We start from the raw sequence: 27,994 nt of genomic DNA on the forward strand, positions 1-27,994 counted from the left end.
GCAACCCAGCGCTCAACTGCTGCGCCACCGGGGAGGCCCTCTCAAATATTTCTTAACTGATTATGTAAACTGGTATAATCATTATGAAAAGTAACCTGGATTTATCTTAAAATTTTTTAAATGGGGGCCCCCCCTGGTGGCCTAGGAGTTAAGTCTCAGTGCTATCACCACTACAGCCTGAATTGGATTCCCGGCCAGGGAGCTAACCCATATAGGAGACCTACCCTGTCTCACCTGCTGCTCCCCTCAACAGTGTATTTCAGTAATTCTGCCTGTTCTGCTCCCTACTTTGTCTCTGGTGGATCATCTCACCCCCTGCACCTCTGGTCAACCACCACAGTTGCCACCATCACCTCCAAATCCACTGTATCCATCATTACCTCCTCCATCACAACATCTGCTGCCACCCACTGCAGTACAGCCCCAGAACCAGTTCTTCCACCAAAGTTTTTACCATGGCTTAAGTTCCTTCCACCACCCACAAAGTTCTAGACCCACCTCCATGACTTCTTTGTGATCCGGCAGACTGCATTTTTTTGTTTATGAAGGACCTTTTGAACCTCGCAATTATGCCCATTAATACTATGGTATTTCTTTCTAAACAATTTTATCTACTGTGTTATGATCACCAAAAGTTACAAAAGCAAATCCCCTCTTACCATGCGACTTGCCTTCCATAACTTCTATGGTTTCAAACTGACAACATTGAAACTACTTTTCAAAGTAGTCTCTCAAATTATATTCTTCTATATTTTCTTTAGTAGCACCAACAAAAATTTTCTTCACTGTTAAGTGGACACCAGCTATCACAGAATCTGCTCTAGAAACAGCTCTCTTTGGTTCCACTATATGCCCATCAACCTCGTGTGGTCGAGCACACATTGCTGCATCCACCTATTCAACATGAGTCATAAAACCAAAGCCCCTGGAATGTTTTGTTTGGGGGCCTCTCATCAGCACACAATCTGTAAGTGTGTCCCATTTCTCAAAATGTTCTCTTAAACTAGCATCTGTAGCTTCAAAGTTCAGATCGCCAAAGAATAGTTTTTTTAACTGCTGTGGTTCCTGCCAGCAGAGGCCAAGATGGCCAGAGTCAGTAGACCCAGCAGCAGTTTTACCTCTATTTTGAGAGGGAACTTCACCTCTTCCAACTGGAGTTCAATATTGAACCAAGAGCCTATTCAGATTTTTTCAGCCTATACTTCTAGAGGCAGAAAGAAAGCCAGCAGGCAAAAAAAACAAACATCTTACCTTGCTTTTAAAAATCAAATCCAATTTCAAACACATTTTAATTGTGATATTCAATTAAAATGTTAAGTATTCTCTTTATGTGTCCTCTCCCCTTTTGACCTTTTATCCTTTATAGTCCTGATGCTATAAAATTCCCTTCATATTCATTGAAGATTTGCACATTTTATTTTTAAATTATCTGTGTCCACATGCAACAACAACAAAAAACCCTTTTTCTTTGGCTTTTTCTTGTCTGTACATATGTTTCTAACTAAGTTTGACTATTTAAAATTTCAATTACTTTAATTTGGTATACTTCATTTATGGCTTTCTGGCAAACAATTTTAAAATCTAATAATTTAAAAAATGAAAATATGCTACTTAATCAAATCAATAAAGTTAATTATGTATGAGATCTAGCCATGTCACTCTGTAACAGGAGCCAAGCAGTCACTGGCTTTGCTGAGGCCCACCTCAGCAGCTGGTCTTGATGGCCAACCCTAGCACAAGCTGTAGGGATAGAGGCCTATGGCAAGCTGGGGTTCCTGAGGTCAGTGAGAAGCCTACAGGCAATCCTCACTATGGCCACTCAGACCTGTGCCCTGGTTTGGCTTCAGGGCCCCCTGAGTGCACTGCCTGCTACACCTAACACCGAACCCTGCTACAGAACCCAACACCTATGGGAGACCACCTGACTTCAACACAGGCTGGGCATGGACACATTGATGGGTTATCTGTTTGAAAATTGAGTTGGTTTTAAAAACAGACCAGTCAGATTCAAGCATCCACTGGTACCATTCAAAGTTTTGAGACCATTCAGGAATTATAAATGGACCAGTTAGGCTTGAATGGTGGGTACCCTGAAAGGGATATAAGCTGAGGTTGGAGCGGGCTTCAGATAGATTCATCCAAACTCAAGACTTTTGAGACCTTTGAGATCTTTGATCTTCACAGCACTCAACACCTTCCCATCAGTCTCTGGTCTTGCCTCCAACGTTGCCTGTTGACTGGCACCATTGGCTTGTGTCCATTATCTCTAAAAGAGCTGGTCTCTGGCTGGCATATCTAAGAGTAATGCTGGTACTTGGTCCTCTGGCACTGCCTCTGGGAGCTGTTCATTGCTTCTGATGTCTGGCACCACCTCCTAGTGCTGTGCTGTTCGGTTCCAAACTATCCTATCTGGCCTCTGGTCCTGTCTGGTCCTGTCTCCAGATAGATGCTGAGGTGCCACCTCAGCAGCACCACCTGTGGTCATCTCCACCTACCATTGTAAGTTGTCCTGGCCCATTACTCATAGATATGCCACTAGCTCCAAGCTCTCATCAAGGGGACAGCGTCATCTTGCATCAGCAGCTTTTGATTTGGACTCATGGACATTGCAGACACTATGTGGGGTAGGACAGACAGCCACTCATGGCCTTAAAAACTCTTTTCTTTTCACAATTCTCCCTTTATTAATGAATCCTGTAGTTGATACGTCCTGAGCCTGAGTGGTGTCTTCAAGATGTAAGTGCACGGGTGAGGACCCACAAACCATGACATCCCCAGGCTTTTCAATTTAAATTGAAAAAGGAAAGTCCAACACTATTTCATTATAGGAGTCAATTATAGCAGACAGCAGTCTAAAATATCCCTACAAAATTGCAAAGGATAAAACAACAGAATTTAGTGGTATTTTTTATTGTTAAAGATAGTTTTGTTTACATATTTTAAATTTCATTAATTTGAAATTTGACTACAACAAAAACCAAAATCTAGTTGGCACAAATACTGACCACTGTGTTACATTTTGGAGCATCAAGTTCAAAAGTAATAGCACCCACGGCCTCCCCAGTGGCACAGCGGTTGAGCGCTGGGCTGCGAAGCTGCCTGCAGCCTCTGCAGTGCCAGTTCAATCCCCGGCTGCTCCCTGGCCTCCAGAGGAGGGTCCCACATGGCGCGCAGACCTCTCCTGCCGCCAGCTGCTCCCCTCAGCAGTGTACTTCAGTCCTTCTGCCTGCCCTGCTCCCCGCTCTGGCTCTGGTGAATTCTCTCACCCTCCCGCGCTTCTGACTGTACCCAGTGCTTGTATAAATAAATAAATCTTTATTTAATTAAAAAAAAAAGTAATAGCACCCAAATAGAGAGGGTAGATGAAGGAGTATATTTTAAAGAAACAAAAGGTTTAAGAGATACATACCTGCATATTTTAAATGGAATCAGACAGATTTTCAAGTCACAAATACGCAGAATTATCGGAGACAATCATTTGAGGAAAGCAAGTCATATGGTTTTTTTGAAAAAGGGATTGACCTAAGTTTTACAAACTGTAACAACTATCACTCCTTTCCTAGAACCTAACATTATAAGATCTAATAATTAGTTTGAAGTCTGCGGCAATTACCAACTCAACAGTGATTATCCATAATTTCAGTTTTCACTGATTTTGGAGAACTGCTGTGTGTTAGGCACTTCTAAAGAAATATGAGCTCTTCATAAAGAAAGCATGAGAATGAATCTAGCTGAAGAGATACACAAATGAAGGATAGCCACTCACAAATAAGCTATGACAGGAGGGTAAGTCTTTTGGAGTCAACAAAGTTAAAACAAGGAAAAGCAGCAGCCAACACACAGAAGCCAGTGATTATAAATTCCCCTGATAGTGGAATGGTGGCGGGAAGAGGAAAGAAATAAGCATATACATCATTTAGTGATTTCATAAATAAAATTTATGAAGTGACTATATGGTGAAAATAAAATAAATGCAGTAACACAGAAGGGCTGAGAGCATCTTTTATGACAATGGTTATTATAATAGCTAAACATACAACAAAACATTTTCTATAACATATTATTTTGTAAAATAAAAATTCTAAACATACTATCTTATGGTCTGCAAAATGATCTTTGTAACATGAAACACCACCTTGAATAAAGATAACAGAAACATTCACTTCTACCACTCTCATGAGGAAGTTATATGAGAAATTATAGTTAGAGTAAACGGTCAGGGCAACTGTTAGCATTCACTAATTACTCCATTTGTTCCCTAAGACTGTCATGGCACTTTAAAAAAAAAAAAGATGACACTGAGCACTGAGCAACAGAGCTTAACTCAACAACATGAAAATAAGTTTTCTTCACTTACCCTTGCATAGTGAAATTCAACTCCATAGAGTTCTAAGGTACGTGCTGTATTCAGGTAATTAAATTCTGCCTCTGCAGGAGACAAGCCTCTGTAAAAATATCATAAAGGTAAAAATTAAATCAATCACAAATTCGGTCAAATTACAAAAAGGTTATTTAGCTATAAATATTTCAGCATTCTAAATAAACTTTTTACAAAATATCATGCATGATTACTTCTGGAACATTGTATTTTTATAAACAAAAATAAATCCTTAGACTCTGACAACACCTGGCTGGTGGTTACCAGAACAGAAGGATGATGGAGTTGGAATAGGCAAAGGGAGCCAATTGGTTGCTGTGGAAGTTAACTGGACATTTGGTGGTGGTTGTGGTGTGATATAATGGTTGCTAAGAAACTATATACCTGAAAATTACATAATGTTGTAAATTGATGGTAACTCAATTAAAAAAATTGTTTTGAAAATCTGGTCCATACACTGTATCTGGATTTAAATCACACAGGGTACTTCTGAAACAAGCAGATGCTGAGATAACTTCCAGAGCAGTAATGCTTCTCAGAATATGAATCAACAGAATATGGTCTGTGTACCATAATCAGTATAAAAATTGAGAGTCACTCTTTTAATATCGACTTGGCAAAATAATTTTGTCTGTTGAATCCAATAATTAAAAAAAGACCTTACAATTTTGTGCATTTTTTATTATGCCACCTTACTTTCAGTAACTCACGTTTTATTACATTTTTCAGAAATATAGTTCCATGACAAATTGAGGGGAAATTGATCTTTCATCATCGTTTCAGAAATACTGTTTTATAAAGTCTACAGATGAAACAGTGTCCAAATTGTTTGTTTAACAAATATCCCAGGTAACTTTTATGAACATAAGTTTAAGAACTACTTCTGTAAATACAAAGCCAGTAAAAAACAGGTTTACTCCTATCTTATATACTGTTCTAAGGCAAATGATAGCATCAAACTATACCTAAACAATAGGAGCAAATTACAAAAGCAAAGATATGGATGTTTCATTCATTAAAACTAGAAATGGGAGACCACGGCCTGCCAATGAATGATCATAAAAAAGGAATTCCTCATAAAAAGAGTATATACTTCAGTTATCTCTAAAGTTCAATTAGGTTAAACAAATACCTGCTCCAACTCAGTTAAACTGAATGATTCTACTTTTTCCATTTGTTTAAAGATTTGAGGAATCATGTCTTTAAATCAAATAAAAATACATAATCAATACCTAATCGAAAATGCAATCTTTTCCTTACAGAAACAATTTCCCATTAATGGTAAATTTTAAAGATTTGACTTATCTTCAAACCCTTAAATCATCTATTCTATGTGTAAAACTTTTGTTGTAAATGGGATTTACTATTAGACCAAAATACAACCTTACCACACAGCTAATCTATTAAATTCCCATTCATTAGTCATATTTTAGATCAGAGGTCAAATTTTTTACTGGAAAACTGACAGATTTTTAGGTCAATGGTCCCCCGACTGCAATTACTCAAATTCTACTGTTATGTGAAGGGAACCACAGACAATATGTAAACGAATATTGGAATCTGTGTTCCAATAATTGTTTATTTACTTAAAATGAAACTGGAATTTCATGTGCCACAAAATATGTTTTTCTTTCGATTTTTTTAACCACCTAAAATGTGTGAACAGGCGGCAGACCAAGATGACTCCCTGCATTACTCCCCAAAGGATCATTTAGTTTAGCTATTACAGTTTAAATGTTACTGACTTCCTGAAGCTCACTCAAAGCATGTACATGGCAATCTCTGATCTGGAACCAAAGAGAAGAACACTATCAGACGTAGACAAACGTGAGGCAGCCCCCTCGCACTAGCATTCACACCACCAACTAAATCACTCCAAGGCCTTCCCCAACTCTCTGGGTCAGCAGCTGAAAGATCTGATCTCCAGGCCTACAGAAGATTGGAAAGGCCAAATTAAATGACATAAAAACCACTGATTCATCTGCAAGAAACAGGGTAGTAGTACGTATCTCTAATTACTGCTATATTTACAGTAAAAAAAAAAATAGAGAAATCTAAAGCAAAATCGCAGACCAAAACACAAAAAAGAATAGCAACAAAAAAATCAAACAAAAAAACCACATGGCAACTGGAGAACGCAAGAGAACAGCACCTCAAAAGGAAAAAGAAAAATCTCCAGAACCCAACTAAAAAGATGTGATTATTTATCTTCCTATGAGTTCAAAATTTCCACAATATGAGAGTATAATTCATCAAATGGAGGATTGAATCAATGACCAAGAAGGCTAAGGACCTAGGTAGAAGAGAGAAAAATGAGATCTAAAAATCAAAGAGGTAATTCAAGAAACATCTGACAACATTAAAAAAGCCAACATAAGAATAATGGGTATTCATGAAGGGAGAGGGTGTGAATAGAGTACCCATCTAAGGAAATAATAGAGGAAAAATTCCCACACATTGAGAAGGAATTAAATACACTAGTCCATAATGTTAGAACAACACCTAGTTACCTAAATGCAACAAGACCTACAAATAAATGAAACAAGACATATAGTAGTGAGACTAACAAGATTTCAGACTAAGAGAGAATATTGAAGGTGACGAGAGATCAAAAGCAGGTATCATATAAAGATATGCCCATGAGGCTTATATCAGACTTCTCAGCAAAAACTCTATAGGCAAGGAGAGAATGAAATGATGTATTCAAAATTCTCAAAGGTAAAAACTGCAGAACAAGAATACCATATCCTGCAAGACTTGCTTTCTTTTTATTTATTTATATCTATTTAATTTTTATTTTATTTTTTTTTAAAGAGGCATGTATTTTTATTTATTTGTTTGTTTGTTTGTTTATACATGCACTGGGTACAGTCAGAAGCGCGGGAGGGTGAGAGAATTCACCAGAGCCAGAGTGGGGAGCAGAGCAGGCAGAAGGACCGAAGCACACTGCTGAGGGGAGCAGCGGGTGGCAGGAGAGGTCTGTGAGCCATGTGGGACCCTCCTCCGGTGGCCGGGGAGCAGCCGGGGATCGAACCAGCGCCGCAGAGGCCACGGGCAGCTTTGCAACCCAGTGCTCAACCACTGCGCCACCGGTGAAGCCCTCTTTTTTTTTTTTTTGAATTATAAATTTTATTTTTATATTCCCCATACAATTGCAAAGACTCGCTTTCTGATACAACAGAGAAATAAGGACCTTCCCAGACAAGCAAAAACTTAAGTGTGCAAACGCTAGATCTCCCCTATAAGAAATATTGAAGGGGGCACCCTTACCTAAATCAAAATGAAGAAAATCCACAAAAAATTATGTAATAAAATAGAACCAAAAAAATTAAACACAAAAAGGCTGTAGTAAATACCCATATATCAATAATCATTCTAAATATAATTGAACTGAACTTGCCAATCAAAAGGCACAGAGTAGCTGACTGGATCAGAAAACAAAATCCAACTTTTCATTGTCTCCAGGAGACCAATCTGAGCTCCAAGATACACATAGTTTCAAAATTAATGGTTGGAAAACAATACTACCAGCAAGTAGGACCCCAGAATAGGCAGGGACAACCATACTTATGTCAAATAAATAAACTTTCAGTTAAAAAGTTAACAAGACACAGAAATGGACATTACATAATGACTAACAGATTAATACAGCAGGAAGATATAGCACTCATTAATAGATGCACCAAAAGTAGATGTGTCCAAATATATAAGACAAGTATCAACAAACCTAAAAACAGAAATTGGTCATAACACAATAGTGGTAGGGGAATTCAAAACTCCACTGACATCAATCAAAGGACAAATCACCTGGACAAAAAAATCAAGAAGGAAACAATATCCTTCAAGAGAAATAAGACTGTTTATGTTATGTTTATGTTATAGGGCACTGAACCCCAAGAAAGCTGAGTACACATTCATCTGAAGGGCATAGGAAACATTCTCCAAGATACTGGATCACAAAACAACTCTTAAAGTCATGAAGATTGAAATCATATCGTGTCTGTCTGATCACAATGATATCAAATTAGAACTCAACCACAGAAAGATAGCACAAAAGACCTCTAGTATGTAAAGACTGAATGACATATTGTTGAATGATTACTGAGTGTGGAAATCAAATGAGAAATTAAATATGTTGGGACCAAAAAAAGTAAAGATATGACATATCAGAATGTGAAAGACAGAGCAAAAGCAATACTTAGAGGGAAGAATAGTGCAATACAGACCCACATCAATGAATCAGAGCTTAAAATATTAATCTTTACACCTTAAGAACTAGAAAAAGAGCAAACAAAACCAAACTAACAAAAATCAGAGTGGAAGGAAAAGAAATAGAAATAAAAAAGACGGTCCGAAAAATTAATGAGACCAAAAGTTTGATCCTTGAAAAAGTAATAGTCAAATCTCAAGTGAGATTCAAGAAAACAAAGAGGAGGTTGGCAGGGAGGAAGTTCTAATAAATAGAATGACAAACAAAAGAGAAGTTATAACAGATACCTCAGTTATAATAGATACAGAGGCTCATAAGAGATTACTCTGACCATCCATATGCAATAAAATGAATAACAGAAAGGGGCAAAGTTGTAAGTACACAATCTTATGAGACTGAGTCAGGAAGAAATTGAAAACAAGAACAGACAAATCACAAGTAAGGAAATTGGAAAGGTAATCAGAAGTCTCCCAAAAACTAAAAGCCCAGGACTAGATGATTTCACTGGTGAGTTCTACCAAACCTTCAAAGGTGAACCAACAGCTATTCTTCTCAAGTTCTTCCCAAAAATTGAGGGACAGGGAATGCTTCAAAACACATTTTGTGATTCCAGCATCATTCTGATAAAAGCATACAAGGACATCATACACACACACAGAAAAATAACTAAAGACCAGTATCTCTAATGAATATAGATGAAAAATCCTCAACAAAATCCTAGCAAATTCACCAATGTAGTAAAAGGGTCATATACCATGACTAAGTCGGATTCATTCCATGGATGCAAGGTTGGTTCACATACGAAAACTGGTCAATGTATTCATCACATCAAGAAAGGAAAGATAAAAATCATATGATCCTATCAAAAAGTACAGAGAAAGCATTGGATAAAATTCAACATCCATTTATGACAAAAACCCTCAAAAAATGGGATAGGACATACCTCATACATAAAGGAACATAATAATGTCCAAATATGACAAACCCACAACTAACATCCCAGTCAAGGGTAAGATACTAAAGGTTTTTTGGTTTTTTTTTTTTTTTTTAAGATTTATTTATTTATTTATACAAGCACTGGGTACAGTCAGAAGCGGGGAGGGTGAGAGAATTCACCAGAGCCAGAGCAGGGAGCAGAGCAGGCAGAAGGCCCGAAATACACTGCTGAGGGGAGCAGCGGGCGACAGGAGAGGTCTGCGGGCCATGTGGGACCCTCCTCCGGTGGCCGGGGAGCAGCCCGGGAGCAGCCCGGGAGCAGGCCGGGAGCAGGCCGGGAGCAGCCGGGGAGCAGCCGGGGAGCAGCCGGGGAGCAGCCGGGGAGCAGCCGGGGATCGAACCGGCACTGCAGAGGCTGCGAGCAGCTTCGCAACCCAGCGCTCAACCGCTGCGCCACCGGGGAGGCCCGATACTAAAGGTTTTTGCTCTAAGATCAGATGTAAGACAATGTCTGCTTTAAGCACTAGCATTCAATATAGTATTGGAAGTATTATATAGAAGTACTATAGAGAGCTAGAACAATTAGGAAAGAACAAGACATAAAAAGAATCCAAATTGGATAAGAAGAGAAATGATCACTATTAGCAGATGTTATAATATACAAAGAAAACACTAAAGACTCCTTACACTCCACTAAACCAGTACTATGGGGAAGGACTATCTAGTAAAGTGAAAGGCAACAAAATCAATTTACAAAACCCTGCTGTGTTCCTATATGTAAACAATGAGCTAGAGAGAAAGAAATCAAGAGAACAATTTCAATTACAATGGCATCAAATGGAATTAAATACTTAAAAGTAAACTTAATGAGCTGATAAACCGAAACAATGAAAACTATAAGGTATTGTTAAAGGAAACAGAAGATATAAAGAAATGGAAAGATAGTTCCTGCCTATAAACTGAAAGCATTTTTAAAATTTCCATCTAGTCCAAAGCAATATACAAATTCAATGCAATCTTTATCAAGGTTTCAATGGCATTCTTCAAAGAAACAGAACAAACATTACTGAAATTTACCTGGAACTATAAAAGACCCTGAATAGCCAAAGTGCTGCTGACAAAAAAGAACAAGAACAGAAGTAACATACTTCTAAGTCTTCAGCTCTACTAACAAACTATAGTAATAAAAAAAAAAGTATGGTTTTTGAAATAGACACACAGACCCAAGAAACAGAATTGAGAATGAAATAAATCCACATTTATATGGATAATTAATATATGACAAAGAAACCAAGTGTATATATTGGAGAAAAAGTCTCTTCAAGAAATGATTTTGGGAAAACCAGAAAGCCACGTACAAAAGAATGAAAGTAGACCACAACTCACAAACAAAAAAAATTAAAGATGGATTAAAAGTTTGGGTCTAAGACTGGAAATCATAAAATACATAAAAGAAAACAGAGGCAAAAACATCTGCAACACTGGCTACATGGATGTTTTTGGTGACTTGACTCCTACAGCAAGAAAAACAAAACCAAATTAAACAAATGGGACCCTATCAAACCAAAACATTTTGCATAGCAAAAGAAACTATCTATTAATGAAAAGACACCCTACTGAAAGGGAGAAAACATTTGCACATCATACATCTGACAAGGGGCTAATATCCAAGATCTACAAAGAAGTCATACAACTCAAAAAATGGAAACAAATAATTCATTCAAAAAATGGGCAGAAGATCTAAACAGGCACTTCTCCAAAGAAGATACACATATAGTCAACAGGCACATGAAAAGATGTTCATCATATTATCAGAGAAATGCAAATCAAAAACGCAATGAGATATTATCTCACACAAATGAGGGTTGTCCATATCAGAAAGCCCAGAAACAGCAGATGTTGGCAAAGTTGTAGAAAAAAAGGAATCCTTGTACACTGCTGATGGGAATATAGATTGGTCTAGTCCTTATGGAAATTAGTATGGCATTTTCTCAAAATATTAAAAATGGATCTGACCTAGCAATTCCACCCCTAGGTGGAAGAATGCAAAAACACTAATTTGAAGGGATATATGCAATTCTATATTCATTGCAGCACCATAGTCACACAGTCACCATAGTCACATAGTCACAACAGTCACACTATTGAAACAATCTAAGTGCTCAATGACAGATGGTTGGATAAAGAAGATGTGGCAATACATACACAAAAGGATGCAATGCAGTTATTAAAAAGATAGAACTCTTGCCATTTGTGACAACATGGATGGAGCTAGAAGGGATTTTGCTAGATGAAATAAGAAAGGAGAAAAACAATTACCAGAATGTTTCACTAATATGTGGATTACAGAAAAATAAAACAAAGGGTCAAACAAAACCGAACCCTAGAAATCTGTTAAACTGAGCATATCAGAAGCAGAGGGAGGTCCAAAGGACTATGATTACCATAGTGGGGGGTGTGGTGTGGTAATATACATCTTAAGAGGTATGATCATAGCTATACCTCTGAGTCTTATACAGGGCTGTATGCCAGTGTTACCACAATAAAATAAAACAATAAATAAAAATGGAAAGCAGAAGGAAAAATGTGCAAACCATTCTTATTAGCCCACAGGCCATACAAAAATTAGCAGGCCATAGACTGCAAAACTGTTTTAGATTCATGGGCCATTTCTAAATGAAAGTTAAGTTTCTGTTATAAGAATTACTATTTTTTCAGTGTTTATATCCAGTCCAGGGCATGGTTCTTGGTATACATAAACTCACTTAAATTTTACAGTAACACTACATGTAGATACTACTATTTCTTCAATGTACATATAGGGAAACAGAGCAGTGGAGATACAGAACAATTGCCAAGGTTACAAGACAATAATTAATTTTTTTCCAGAATTTCAGACCAGGCTGTATAGCTGCTCAGACTATCAGCCAATATAAACCATTCCTTAGGTCCTCCATTAATATTTTGGATTGTATGTTAAAGTAAAAGTAAACTAGTGAACCAATAAATAATATTACTTTCCAATCAAAGTAATAAATCTTGGGGGAAAAAATCACTCACAAAATATCAAAGCTGAATATTATATGCTACTATTTTTAAAGAACTACATTTTTAAAAAATTAATTAAGCATTATGTAAAGCTCCTTTTGGTTCATAACCAAACTTTCCTTTCACAGCTAAAAACTGAGAAAAAATTGCTAAGTTGATAGATCTGTGATTGTAAATATAATACCAGTACTCTAAAATTCCCTCTTAAAGAACTGGCAACTTTCTATAATAGTAAATAAACTTCTGTTAGCTTTATGGTTCTTTAGAGAAATGAAAATAATTATCATAATGTATGAAATCAGCAATGACTGTTTTTTAAAGCATAAGTCACCTATATTTCTTTACATGAATCACATTATTTTGCATAATAGTAAATTCTATATATTAAGTAAATACAATACTGAAATAAATTAATGCATTTTTCTAGAAAATAAGCCATTACATTTACCAAATAACAGAAAAGTAAATCAATCCTTACATATGTTGCTGATGTAATTTTGCAATTTCTTTTTCAAAATCTTGAGGTTGATTAGGAATGAAAGAATAATCTGAGAGGTAGCCTGGCAAGTTCTCTGACTGACTGTAGTCTCCAAGTTCAGCTAATGAATGGAAGGAAAAATTCACACTTTAACAAACACATTTTCCAAGTTTTTAGAGTCAAATCAGCTATTCATCAAGTCCATTATATTTCTAGAGGGAAAATACTTATTTTTCTAATGTTCCTATTTAAGCAAGAGAGAATAATGCATTTAACATTCTATTATGTCTAAAATAACTTCAGAAAATCCTAACAAATTAGGATGCTTCATTACATTTCCTCTACAATCCCATTTTCCTATATAGTAACATGTTTAAATAACTAATATATAACAGCAAGTACTGCCAACACAGATGATGTGATGATAAGTCATTTGACTCCAAAGTGGGCTTGTACTTACACTGAACAGCAAAAGAAGCCAAAAGGGCAGCAGTATTATAAGGACAGGGCAACCTAATAAACAAAAGAGAAAATACATTACCCAAGGTGAAACAAAGTAGTTTTTTTTTTTTTTTTTTTAATTTTTTTTTTTTTATAGAGGCATGTTTATTTATTTATTTGTTTGTTTGTTTGTTTTGTTCATACATGCACTGGGTATAGTCAGAAGCGCGGGAGGGTGAGAGAATTCACCAGAGCCAGAGCAGGGAGCAGAGCAGGCAGAAGGACCGAAGTACACTGCTGAGGGGAGCAGCGGGCGGCAGGAGAGGTCTGCGCGCCATGTGGGACCCTCCTCTGTTGGCCGGGGAGCAGCCGGGGATCGAACCGGCGTCGCAGAGGCTGCGGGCAGCTTCGCAACCCAGCGCTCAACCGCTGCGCCACCGGGGAGGCCCGAAACAAAGTAGTTTTTAAAGCACTATCATTTATATTATACTATTCACACTTGAGGTTTCTATTAGACTTCTATTTTAACTATTAAGTAATGAATTTATCTGATGAAAGGAATGCTTGCTACAGGTAACCACTTTCAAATAGATAATTAACCTACAGTGATCATGAATTATTTGATACAGAATTTAAACTATTTTTTTTTTTAAAGAGGCATGTTTATTTATTTATTTGTTTGTTTTGTTTTGTTTATACATGCACTGGGTACAGTCAGAAGCGCGGGAGGGTGAGAGAATTCACCAGAGCCAGAGCGGGGAGTAGAACAGGCAGAAGGACTGAGGTACACTGCTGAGGGGAGCAGCGGGCGGCAGGAGAGGTCTGCGCGCCAATTTAAACTATTTTTGAAACCCTTACTAAAAACTTAAAATAGCCTACCTTCCAGTAAGAATGTCTTGCTTAATCTGCAAAAAATACTGGTACCTTGAAGAAAAAAAAAAGATAGTATTTACTGAAATTACAACTTTTAGAGTTTGAGTTTAAAGACTGTATATTTACATTAATAAATAAAACTGAAATATTTAAATATTTACTTTCATAACCTACATATTAATATATGTGAAAATATTTTTAAAATAAGGTTTCATAAATTCATGAATCCAAATCTTTAAAATATGAAATTTTATACTTCAAGTGTCTTGTTTCCAATAGTATCTATTAAAAAACTCAAGATTTTTAAAAGGCCTATGACTAAGGGGTAAATACTCTGAGGCTTGGTGTATGCAAAAGGCAGAACTAGGAGGCATAGAAACCTTGAGGCAGACATAGGGAGAAAACAGAAGCAATGGACTGAAGAGTAATTGAAAAAAAATCATTCTGCCTGCTGTAATGGGATCCCAGGTGCAAGGATAGGCTGATGTGGGTAACATCATTTTAGGCAGCAGGAAACTGAAAATTGTAGAAAAGCATCTTTTCAATTTTATTTGAGTTAAGAAAGCTTCCTTTAATCAGAAAAAGAGACTTAAGTTATTTCCCCTACTACTGCTCTCTATTAAAGGTGTCGAGTACCCACTTTCTTATAAAAACATCAAATTATAAATAAGTATTCTTTAACAGGGAGGTCGAAGTTGCTTTCAAGATGCCAAGTGAGTACCTCCTTTTATACCCACTAGTGATATGTCACTCCCCCATAGATGTATCAATGTTTAGGCAAAGTCACCTGGTTTCTGTAACACTGGCAGAAGACCAATTTTGAAGTTTTAATTTTTTTTAAATTTTCAGTTTTATATTCAATATTTATTTATTAATATCCTTGCTATTTTTTCACAATATAGGATTTCTCCTCTCAGGTGGGGTCACCATAGTGTCCTGTCACCAAAGTTCCCTGGATGAGAGACTACCTGAGAATATATGCTGTAAATGTGACAATTTAAAGACTTATCTCATCCCACTAAAAAAAAAAAAGTATACATGTACTCTCTAAGAGTTAAAAAAAAAAATTAAAAATTTTAGTTGTTTGCTTAAGTCATTAAAGAGTTCCATGATAATATTCAGATTACCAAAGAATGCAATTAAGGTTTTCAGAGAATCAGTTATTAATTTGAAAACTTTTTAAAAATCTGATACAAATATCCTCGCTTCATATATTAATGAAGTACCCTAAATTTCCTGTGAGGCTTAATACATAATATCAAAAATATTATGTACTTACTCAATCCAAGGCAATATATTTCTACCAAGCCTACTTGGGTTGAATAATTAAAAAACAAAGGTTCCTGGTGGGAAACAATCTTATGGTTAGGATTGAAAGGTCATGTATATATATCCCTGACATAACACTGCAAAATCTACACAAATTATAACTACACTTGGTGAATTTTATTTACATACCAAACAGTAAGGTCTGATAGAGTGGAAATCAGAATTCAAAACCTAGGATAAACCAATCTGTGGTTCTGGGCAAAGGAGTTAAAATTTGGTTGAGCCTTAGTTTTCATATTAGTAAAAAGGAAATACTATCACTTGCCTAAATACCCCAAATAGGGTAATAAAACCATGTTTGCAAAACAATACCTTTAAGATAGAATAATGATTAGGTAAATGTAGAAATGACACGTCTAAATTGTAAAAATAACATAACTTTTCTAATTCATTCACAGGCACAAAAGGTATAAAGATAATACCATCAGTATTCTGGAAAAATTGTAATTGTAATGATGCCAGCACCTGATAATACTAAATGATGGTGAGCCTAATGGAAGCTCTAAGTCCATTCTTTTTCCCCACTAATCCACTGCTGAAGGTAAGATGGCTTAATAGATTTCCTGTTTTCTGTAATTTAAACAAGTCCTTAAAATTTATCAACCATCGTTGAGAGTTTCTTATGACTAATAATAACCGTCATATTGAGAAAACACAAGCACTTTTTTAAAGGGGTCTTTCTTAATGGTGGCTGCACATTACAATCACCTGCGAAGCTTGTCCTGGCTCTGCACAGGTCTCATGTGACACCTATTAAATCGAAATCTAGGGGTGTGGACATGGCATCAGCCCATTTAAAAACTCCCGTAAATGATTCTAACTTGTAAGCAGGGTAGGAATCACTGACATATGTCATGATAATAAAAGAAAAACTAGCTGCTTACCCCATTTTGCAATAGCACCAATGTCCTACAAGATTCTAGGACATTCCATTATAAAGAGTTGCTGAAATTATAGTGAAAACAAAACTAATCTTCTAGACTATGGATTCAACACAATTCCTTGATTACCAGGAAACTTTACTTTTTCCTATGTCACAAAGATACTTTGAATTAATTATCAGTGAGATACATTTATTCCTTGATCATGTTTTCAAAACAGGCTATAAAAGAATAAACACAATAAAGCTCTATTATAAAATTGAAAGATAGTTGCTTGAGTAATTATGAACAAAGAGCTGTGACTGACAATATTTTAACTGCTTATATGAACAATCATTTCATAAACATTAAACATGGTAGAAATCCAATTTAAAAGTATCGGTCTTCGAATTACAAATATTTCTTATACATTTAACATCTGATTACATAAAATATATTATGGAATAGTTTGTTGATTTCAAGTTCTCATATGTGCCAGGAAATATAAAATGCTTTATAATTCACAATTTTCATTAATTCATAGTTCCCTTGGAGTTCATGCAAAATTAGTGAAAGTTTTACTATATTGAGAATTATTAAAGATGTTATTATTTTAATTAACAATAACAATAAAACTTGACTATGACCTACAATATTAAAATAAAGATATTCATGTAACACAACTTTACTTTTCAAGATAAATTAGCTTGAATTCTCTATTAGTTTCAAGTGTTAGGAGTGCCAAATATAAGAGCAATATTCCTAAGCCACCCCATTATAAAAGTCAACACATGTCCCTACAGCACCCCAATAATCCACAGAAAAAGACTCTTGAGAATGTGAATCTAATGTTTTTCACTTTGTCTACTGAAAATTCTATTTTACAAATACTTGAGCATTGGCAAGTTCAGCCAAACATTTTTCATTTATTCTCAGATTTTAATAATTAGTTACTACAAGGCAGGTATTCTCCTAATTCTACCTTAAACAGTTCTCCTAACATTCATATGTAATCAAGATGCTCATCTGAGTCCTTCTTGCATTTATTTTTTCAAGTATAAATGACAATAAAATTAGAGTGTAATTTAAGATTAAACTTAAAATGCCCAGTAAAGTGAGCACTGAAATGCTGAACATTGTACTGAGTTCTCTGCCAACTTCCTTTAGAAACTCCATTATGTGAGAAACAAAGGAAAAATCACTTAAGGACAAAAAGATAGCTCTTCACCTATATATTGTGGTTTCACATTTTATAAAGTCTATGCTGTCTCAAAGGAGACAGAATGTTTGTTTATGAAAAAGAAAAGGCAGGCACAATTCTCACACCACAGCTATTTTCAAGAAAAATATGCTCCATAAACCCACCTTGTATATTCTTCTTGTAACTTGTTGGGGTCACTTACAAAAAATTTGACTCTAAAGTTCAAACTGTAAGGAGATCCTCCTAGAATTAATAAAAGCAGTTCTAATTAATCAGATTATATTAATCCTTTATCTCTAAAAAGTATACTTGCAAAACATTAAGTAAATTTATGCTCACTTTTTAGCTGCTTCCTTATGGGTTTGTTTGGATCCAGCCACCTCTGAAAAATAAATAAAACTGATTTATTTTTTTTCTTGAGGAATTAGAACATCAATTCTTACAAATCTGTTCCATTTGAAGATTAATGCTAAAAATTGCATTTCTGAAAAGGACTACCTATGAGAAATTTTCACTATATTTCATTATGGCATAATGAAATATAATACATACTATAAAATTTCATCATAGTATAACAAAATTATGCTAGAATTATTGAATGTATTTGTGGTAGCTATAAGGTTTTAGTTTGAATTTTCCACTAGATTATAGAGCCTGCCAATAATCTGTATTCCAAAAGTAAAAATGTGTAATAATCACAAGATTCTGAAGTGCTTTCTGTTCATTTAACTACATTACTGTCTGGCAAGTTTTAAAAATTCTCTGTTTCATAAAACTATGCTTTGCTTTATACGCTCATGCAGACAAAATTTAACTATAGACCATGAAAATCTAAAGAAAATATTTTTAACTTCTACCCTATCCATTGAAAAAAAAGAAACTACTCTCCCCCCACCCCCGTCCCCCAAATCCACACTTTTTGGCAAGAGACAATGTTTAGTTCGGGGAAGAACTGGGTTTTTTTTGTGTGTGTTAGAATTTTAAGTAACCTCAACACTTCTGAATGCTAGTTAAGCTCTATTTTGGGAAAATTATAACTGAATTCAGAAAATATTTCAACTGCCAACATGTTTCAGTTTAAAAAATTACAGAACCCAAAATGAGGTAACAGATGTGACAGTATGTTCAAAGCTCTACACAAATATAAGCTACATATCATTTATGAACCTTAGTCCTACTACCCATATTTGATGCCATGCAGAGTACATAATTATTTAAACTTTAATAACAAATGCCTGGGAGTAATCACTAAATCTTTGTTTTCCACTATCCATAACATCCAACACATAGCTGAGTGACCTTTAAACTATCCCTAGAAATGCACAATTCTCCTCCATCTATTCAGGCACCATCCTTATCCTAGTATAGTTTTGGGCATATCCTCTTAGTTGCTGACTTATTCTTATCTTTCATTCATTTCTTACCATCTTTTTCTCAATCTTTCATCCAGAAATTAGAGAGATATGTTGATAATTTCTCACTACAAGGTTCTAAGTATGTCACAAAGCTGCTGTTTACACAGTTACTTTTCTATAAACAAGAAGGAATTTTGAATTCGCTCATATCATTTTCTTAATTGTAATATGCTTGTTTTACCTTTTATTGCCAATCTCCTACATTAGATTATGAAGTCCATGAGGTAATGGATAAAATGTTTCAAAGCTTATCATACAGCACATAGCACATGGTTTGGCATATGATATCTATTAAAAATATTTGCCGAGGGATTGATTAAACCTGTTGAATGACTCAACAGTTGAAGGAGGGGAGAGATGTGTTTCTGATCAAATCAGCTGGTTTTCACTCCATTTTACACATTTGTTTTTCCTATATAGCCATCCACCTATCCATCTTTCCACCCATCTATTAATATAGAGATTTTGTTCTTCGTATTTTCTAGAAAAATTCATAAAATATACTCACTTCAATGCTTGTCTAAAAATCAAAGTTTGGTATCAGTTAACCTATCAAAAGCCTGCATTTTTTATTCTGTTTTCCTTCAAAACATTCTGATAGCAGAGATTCAATTATATTTATATACACAAATAAATGTGTTGTGCTAACATAACTTAGAAGGAGAGTAATAGTAAGCAGTGGGAAATTTAATAGACTTCACCAATGAGATCAGTGAGAAAGGACTTAGGTTCCTGGCCTAACTTATGAAAATGGGACAATGTTATAATTAGCACTACTGGACAAGAAAGATGGTGTTCATAGTAAAAATGTAATTATATGAAATAAAAACTGGGGAAAAAGTTATAAAGAAGTTCTACAAATCAATAAGAAAAAGAAACACTGATGGAAAACAGACCATGGATAACAATAGAAAAGTTCACAGAAAAGGAAGTAAAAATGACATTTAAATATATGAAAAGAGATTTAATCTTGATCGTAATTATATAAGCAATCTACATTGGATTATTATTTTTCAGTGATAACATTAGCAAAGATTAAAACTTTTAGGGCCTCTCCAGTGTCACAGTGGGTTAAGCACAGCATTGTGAAGCTGTCTGCAGCCTCTGCAGCACAGGGTCGATGCCCGGCCGGCCAGGGAGATACCCATATGGCACGGAAGACCTCTCCTGTCTTGCCCGCTGCTCCCCTCAGCAGTGTCTTCGGTCCATCTATCTGTTCTGCTCCCGTCTCTGGTGAATTCTCTCACCTTCCCACGCCTCTGACTATACCCCAGTTCTTGTATAAATAAATCTTAAAAAAAAATAAATAAAACTTTCAATTGGCCACAGTGGCAAGAATGTGTGGAAAACAGGCACTTACACAAATCATACTGTCTCAATGTAGAACAACTTGCCAACATTTATCAAAATATAAAATGCATGCGGCCACAGACCCAGAATTTTAATATAGTAATTTTCATTGATATTTCATACAACATACAATTCACTGTTTTAAAATATACACTTCAGTGTGCACGCACTGTGCTGTCAACTGTCACCACCAAATAACATCAGAAAATCTGCATCATCCCAAAAAGAAATCATGTCTCTAGCAGCAGTCAGATCCAATACCCCCTACCCACAGCCCACAGTAACTTCCAAATCTACTTACTGTCTCTATGGATTTGCCTATTCAAAACATTTCATACAAATGGAATCATAAAAATGATTCCTTTTCTGTAATTTCTTTCATTTACTCTGAGGTTTTCAAGGTTCATCCATGTTATAGCATGTAACAGTACTTCATTCATTTGAGAGCTGACATTTGAGTTGCTTCTCTCTTTTGGCTATCTGACTATTGTGAAGGCCTGTGCACAAATTTTTGTGTGAATACACACACACACTTTTCTCAAGTATAGGCTTAAGAATGGTATTACTTGGCCTTATTGTAACTCTAAATTTAAGTTTTTAAGGAACTGGCAAATTTATTTCCATAATGATTGCAAGTTTTATGTTCCCATTCACCGAGGTATGAGGGTTTCACTTTCTTTGCGTCCTCATCAATATAGGCTCCTGTCTTTTTAAGTTATAGTCAACCTAGGAAGTGTAAAGTGGCGTATCACTCCTTTTTATTGATGAATAATATCTCATTATATAGATATAACATGTTCAGTGTATCTATTCATAAACATATGAACATTTGAGCTTTTTCCACTTGCTAGCGTCTGTGAAAAATGCTTCTATAAACATTTGGGTAGTATTTTTTTATGTGGACATTTTTAAAAATTCTTGAGTTTCTATCTAGGAGTAAAACTGCTTACAGTAATGTTTTGTTACATCTTGAACAGTAATATAAACTCTGACCCTGTTTTGATATAATAGGCATTGAGATTATATGACCATATATATAGATATAAAATGTGATGTTTTATCAGAAACTATTAATACCTAGTATTAACAGCTACTAGGATTGGTATTTCATTACCAACACTATCAATGCATCAGGAGTTTTTATTTAGGGACAGATGTCTCAAAGCCAATTTCTCATTTTTTTCCCCTTAGAAGAGAATTTTGTTAACTCTGGAAAATGTTTTGTATTTGCAAATTAATTCTGTATCTGCCAAATGTACTAATGAAATTTCCTCTGTGACCAATTTCTGGGAAAGTTCCGTAAGTATCTGAAAAATAATGTAGATTTTATGATTGCCTAATTTAATTTACTAGTTGTGTTATTAAAATATTCTCCATACTTATATGTGCTGCATTTATTAACATTAAAAAACATGCAGTCTTTAAAAAAAAAAAAAAACACATGTAGTCTTTCACAGTATCTACTCTATCCTATAACCAGTGGGTTTTTATTGTGACAATATTTTTTTCCCAAAATCTTTCATTGTTCCCTTTGCATGGATACAGTATCTTCTCTATCATGCCAATGGGATTATAGTCCTTTTCTTTTACTTGTTTATAATGTTTGTTGAGCACTTACTACTCTGTTGCAAGCATTGCTGTAAGCATTTCACATGTAAAAATTTACTGCATTTGCATGTTACTACAAAACCAACACAATTATTTCCTTTTACATTAGGGTGCTTTTCTTTCATGATATTGGCTTTTTCTCAAATGTTGGTGTCTATTTTGTTAAACATTTATGTTACAGCTGAAATTTTCTAACACTCAGTGGAAAATCCCTTTGCTCAGAAGACAAGTTACACAACCTACTGACAACCAACAGTTGGAGGAAACTGTATCTTGACTCTTCACCATAAGTAGAGAAATACATAAAGGATTCATAAAGAAGTTTACAGAGAATTTCAGCACATAGTGCAGTACAGCAGATAGCTTTAAGATACTTGCCTGGCTCACAATTTACCTTCCTGGGAAAGGTTACACTACTAAAATTTCTATCATCTCCCACTTTCACATGTGTTTATCAAGAAACAACAGAATTCCTCCAGGCTCAAGGAGAAGTTCAAGTCATCTGGTAAAGGCATCAAAATATGAATGAATTTGCTTTTCTTTTAGTTATATAGCAATGGACATTTCCACTGAGACTTGAGACTATCTGGTCCTCAGTGTGTTTTATCTACATTATCCTCAGTTTTTCATACAAAATCAGTAAATAATGGCAAGGAAAAGAAATATTTAAAATTTTGTATTTTCTTTCAAATAACCACTCATTCAGAGAACTAGGATCCCTACAATGAGAGAGGAAAAGGAGAGGAAGAATAGGAAGAATAAAGAGGAAGAGAAGAGATGGGAAGGGTCAGAGAGAGAGAAATCCTACTTTTTTCATAAGTGTTATTTGTATTTTCTATACCATTCTATCAACATGCCCTTGCAAACTTATTTTTTTAAAGATATATTTATTTATTTATACAAGCACTGGGTACAGACAGAAGCGCGAGAGGGTGTGAGAATTCACCAGAGGCAGAGCAGGGAGCAGAACAGGCAGAAGGACCGAAGTACACTGCTGAGGGGAGCAGCGGGCAGCAGGAGAGGTCTGCGCGCCATGTGGGACCCTCGCCTGCGGCCGGGGATCGAACTGGTGCTGCAAAGGCTGTGGGCAGCTTCGCAGCCCAGCGCTCAACCGCTGCGCCACCAGGGGAGGTCCTGCAAACTTATTTTTAAAACACTAATCCAGAGAACCAGTTCTTCAGCTTCCCAAATTTTTGAAACTATACAAAATGCTTCCCTCAAAATAGTCATTCTGTATTAATCAAAGGGTATTGTATTCAATTTTAAAAGTCCCTCACAGTATAATCATATACAGAATTACAAAGAATTTAACATTTCTGTTATTCATCACATGCTATCTTCTTTGTGTATTACTTGCTCTTTCTAATAAAAAGAATCATGATTGCAATTGAGGCTGGTTACAATCTAAGAAATGTCAATTAATAGCCAAGAATTGTTGAGTGCTGAAATTTAATTTCCACCTCATTTGGGCAGGTCTCCTCTGAATCTTCTTACTTGGGAAATTTATACTTAGCAAATTAAGAATTCCAGTTAGTAACAGTTCTCCCTGATTGCTGCAAAAAAAAAACCCCTAATTTCATCTTAGTGCAGACTAATTTAGGGTAAGTCACAAGATACATTAATATTTTAAAATATTTCACTCCAGTATACTCCAATATTAAATAATATTCAAATTAAAATTTTAACCTTATCACCAATTTTTCTCTTTAAGTCAAGAGAAGCATGAGTTATCTTTGTAATATGAGTTACAAAAGAGGCATGAGTTAGAGCTATTTCTCAATTGTCTGAGACACATAATTAAAGACACTGGCACTAAATTTACAGACTGACTTCTAAATACACATATCTTAAGAAAATAACCTTACAGAGAAATACAGCAATAAAATGAAGGATAAAGGCAACAGAATTATCTCTAAATATTCAAATTCAAATTTCAAAACTTCACTAAATCAGTGAATGTCATAAATCAGAAATTACATAGAAAAAAACAAAATGAGAATTAAATCTAATAGCTTAACTTACTGGATTATCTGTGGAATCATCAGCCAACTGTAAACCAAAGTAGTCACGCTCAGTCAAATCAAGATGCTTGAAGACTATATCCAACAGAACTTGCCCCTGATCGTGTTTCTAAAAGAAAAATAAAAGGAAATCAATACTGATAAGTTATGTGCATTACAATTTTTAACTTTGGGTACTTTTCTACTCTTTATCTATTAAATTGACAACTATTTCATACCAATGACTTAATTGGGAATAAAGACTTGACATGTTACATATTGCTTATAAAAACAGTTGATGTTAGGCAAACAGCTTTTAAACATATATAATAAATATGAGGATTGAAGAAAAACTTTGACTGAAAATAACTTCTGCTTTCAGACTGTTATGATTTTTTTGTAATTTTATATTGTTGCTACTTCAAATCACACATATATCTATTATTTGTCTTACTGTGCTTATCCTTACATTTAAATTTTGACTGCAAAGTGATATACCTGAATAAACACAAATGATCAAAATTTATGCTGCCACTTTAGAGCCAAATACAAAGATAGCTGGAAAGATTGGATATTACAAAACTACAGCCCCAATAATGTAAAGAACAACAAGAAAAAATAAGTAAGGGAATAGAAGATTAAAAAAAAATAAGCCACTAGACTCAACATGTACAGAACACACTAGTAAACCTCACCACATAAATTTGTCTTAAATGCACAAGGCAAATTTACAAACTATACCAAATATTAGACTACAAAGTAACTCCCCTTCAATCAGAATGAGAAAAAAAAAAAAAAAAAAAAGGAAATCAAAAGTATAAGTGAAACTGAAAAAAGCACAATTTGAGGGGAATTAACACACAATTAAAACAATTAACTAAAACAATTAAAGACAAAATCACAGAGCAAATTCAAAATAGTTAGAGGCACATGAAATGAAAATATAACATACCAAAATTTATGAGATGCAGTAAAGTAAGTGCTGAGTGGGAAATTTATAGCTGTAATATTTACATTAAAAAACCCCCAAGAATGATATCAAATCCTAACTTTATAATTTAAGGAACTAAACAAGGGAAAAATAAAGCCCAAATTAATCAGGAGAAGAAAGTAATAAAGATTAGGGTGGAAATTATAAAAAAGTATAAAACAAAACAAAATGTCAATGACAACAAAAGTTGTTTATTTGAAAAGAAAAAAAAATTGACAAAACTAGCTAAATGGACTGAGAAATAAAATAATCAAATTATTAAGGTCAGAAATGAAAGTAGGTACTTGACTGTTTCCATGGAAATAGAAATGATTATGAGAGTACTATGGATAATTACACAGTCAATAAATCAGCTAGTATATATGAAATATACATTTGTGTTAGAAACACAAAAACCTATTAAGATTAATCTGGATAGAGGGGGCGGAGCAACATGGCGGCGAGGAGACGCTGCGAGTAAGATCTCCCATTAAAAAAAGTTAATAGGGAGGAAAAGCGGCAGGTCCCAGTGAGAACTGGGACACGGAAGATAAACGGGTGACGCCAGCGAACTGCCCGAAGAAGAAACTGGCCATAAAAGAGGACCAGAAGGGAGGGAAGCGCAGAACCCTGCTCCCCTCCCCCGCCCACAGAGGCGGCACTCTCCGACCGGCAGAGAGGAGGAAACAACAAACCAAAACGACCCACAAGAACAAACGACGCAGCAAGCGGGACTGGGAGTGGAAAGGAACTATTGCAGCCACCACACCCCGTGAACGGGAGCTGAGGCGAACACTGCAGGATCCGCCGCGGCGGTGAGCGAACGGCTCCGGGCGCCATTAGAGAAGAACAAAGACCCCGGGAGACGCGCACACAGCCCGGGCTGCCGGTAAGCCTGCGCGGAAACGCGGCGCGCTCGGTGCGCTTGAAAAGCAAGTGCAGACCTGGATCGTGGCTGCCCAGGTCCCCGCGCCTGCGACCTAGGCTTGCGGGGAGACCCGCGGAGGTCCTCACTGAGGTGAAGGTCCCTCCCTGAGTGAGCAGGAACCAGGCGCCCAGGCACGGGAGCGGGGTTCAAAAGGCGCCATTCCCGCGCCACTGAACTGGGCTACAGCCCGCGTCCTGGACCTGAGGGCTTTGAACTGAGACCCGGGGCACGAAAATTCGGGGCGTGGTTTCTCCACGACGGTGGGGCACAAGGCAGACACAGCACCCCAAAGCTGTTGAGGTGTACCCTACCATTCCCGCTCTGTTCTCTGTCCCACGGGGTGGGGGGAGGCGAAAAACAGCCCCCCAAGGACAATAGGAGAGATCTCTGGCGCCACCTAGCGACCAGGAAAAAAAAAGTCACTAACACCCTATAAAACAGGACATTTCTTAAGACTGCTTGAAAAGGGCAGAAGGTTTCTGGAGGACCCAGTGGCCAGCCGGGAAGTTATTCCACGCCAGGCCCCTTCCGACCAGCAGTCTGAGCCCACAGAGGGAGCAGGCACCCACGTCCGGGGCAGACCGGGTGCGCAGAAGAGTGTGCCTGAAACCGGAGGCGCAGGGACTGCATCCCGCTTCGCCATTTGAGAACAGGGACATTTCTTCAGTAAAAACTGCCTAAAACCAGCAGAAAGCTCCCCCAGAAGACAGAGATGGCTCCTGGAAGAGCCAGAGGGGAGCGGAGAAGTTCACCCAAGATGTCAGTCAGTCCGAGCAACACAGTGTCCCAACGCATACGACAAATTAGAAAACAGACAGTAGGGAGTAGAAGAACCACACGCAACCTAAAAACTCCTCAGGAAAGAAGCACACCACAAAAAGAAAACCACTCCCCAGATTGCAACGACAGCAACTTGGAAGAACTTCTGAGCCTTCCAGAAAGAGAATTTAAAATTGCCATGATTAAAAAAGTGATAGATCAGAAGAAGGAAATTGAGTCCCTAAAGAGGGAAGTAAGAGAAATACAGGAGATCAAAGAATTAATGGAGGAACTAAAGAACTCTGGGAAAAGCAATGAAAGCAGAATAGATGAAATGGAAGAACGAATAAGTAATCTTGAAGACACAGAAATAAAAAGAACCAAAACAGAAAAGGAAAGAGAAGTACGAAGGAAAAAGAATGAAGAAAGACTTCGGGAACTATCTGACTCCATGAGGAAAGGAAATATAAGAGTTATAGGAATTCCAGAAGGAGAGGAGAGAGATGTAGGAACAGAGAAAATATTCATGGATATAATTGAAGAGAACTTCCCAAATGAGAAGAAGGAGCTGAAAATTGATATACAAGAAGCAAGAAGAACACCAAACTTCCACGACGAAAGGAAAAACACAGCAAGACACATAATAGTAAAGCTCCCAAGAATCCAGGACAAGGAAAAAATAATGAAGCTGACAAGAGGGAAGAAACAGATAACATTCAAAGGAAAACCAATCAGGCTGACATCAGACTTCTCTGAAGAAACACTACGGGCAAGGAGAAAGTGGAGGGACATAGTCAACAGACTCCAAGAAAACAGATGCCAACCAAGAATACTCTATCCCGCAAAGCTCTCTTTCCTCCATGAAGAAAGAATATGGACCTTCCCAGACAAAGAGAAACTCCGGAATTTCATTGCGACTAAACCCCACTCCAAAAAATACTACAAGGAATCCTAAAGCCAGAACCTCAGAGGGACGAATAACAACGAAAGAAGAGCAAAAAAAAAAAAAAAAAGTTATTAAAAGAATAAATAAATAAAATCAAAGGAAAGACAAACACAATGGCAAATACAGATGCTAACATATCAATATTAACTCTAAATGTAAATGGACTAAACTCTTCAATAAAAAGACACAGAGTTGCAGCCTGGATTAAGAAACAAAACCCAACCTTTTGCTGTCTCCAGGAAACACATTTAGCTACAAAAGATA

The 27,994-nt window shown here is 36.2% G+C and overlaps 1 protein-coding gene and 1 pseudogene across 4 annotated transcripts in view; both read right to left on the bottom strand.

Moving 5' to 3' along the window:
* The window catches only part of PTPN4 (protein tyrosine phosphatase non-receptor type 4), a 160,515-nt gene that overhangs the window by 63,369 nt on the left and 69,152 nt on the right, over positions 1–27,994 (bottom strand). For 2 of the 4 annotated variants that reach the window (XM_037523229.2, XM_054699631.1), the window contains 7 exons: positions 24,150–24,257; positions 18,094–18,136; positions 17,919–18,018; positions 14,371–14,415; positions 13,511–13,563; positions 13,051–13,171; positions 4,358–4,445 (listed from right to left, as the gene is read on the bottom strand). In XM_037523229.2, coding sequence (XP_037379126.1) covers positions 4,358–4,445; positions 13,051–13,171; positions 13,511–13,563; positions 14,371–14,415; positions 17,919–18,018; positions 18,094–18,136; positions 24,150–24,257 — 558 coding nt within the window. Of the gene's footprint in view, positions 1–4,357; positions 4,446–13,050; positions 13,172–13,510; positions 13,564–14,370; positions 14,416–15,643; positions 15,688–17,918; positions 18,019–18,093; positions 18,137–24,149; positions 24,258–27,994 lie in introns of those variants that run through there. The other 2 variants (XM_037523228.2, XM_037523232.2) reach the window with 2 other exon arrangements.
* LOC119254136 (heterogeneous nuclear ribonucleoprotein A3-like) lies at positions 142–2,261 on the bottom strand (annotated as a pseudogene).

The sequence above is a fragment of the Talpa occidentalis genome, unplaced genomic scaffold (genome assembly GCF_014898055.3).
Source record: "Talpa occidentalis isolate TD23 unplaced genomic scaffold, MPIMG_talOcc4v2.1 talOcc4.3, whole genome shotgun sequence".
Taxonomy (NCBI): Eukaryota; Metazoa; Chordata; class Mammalia; order Eulipotyphla; family Talpidae; genus Talpa; species Talpa occidentalis.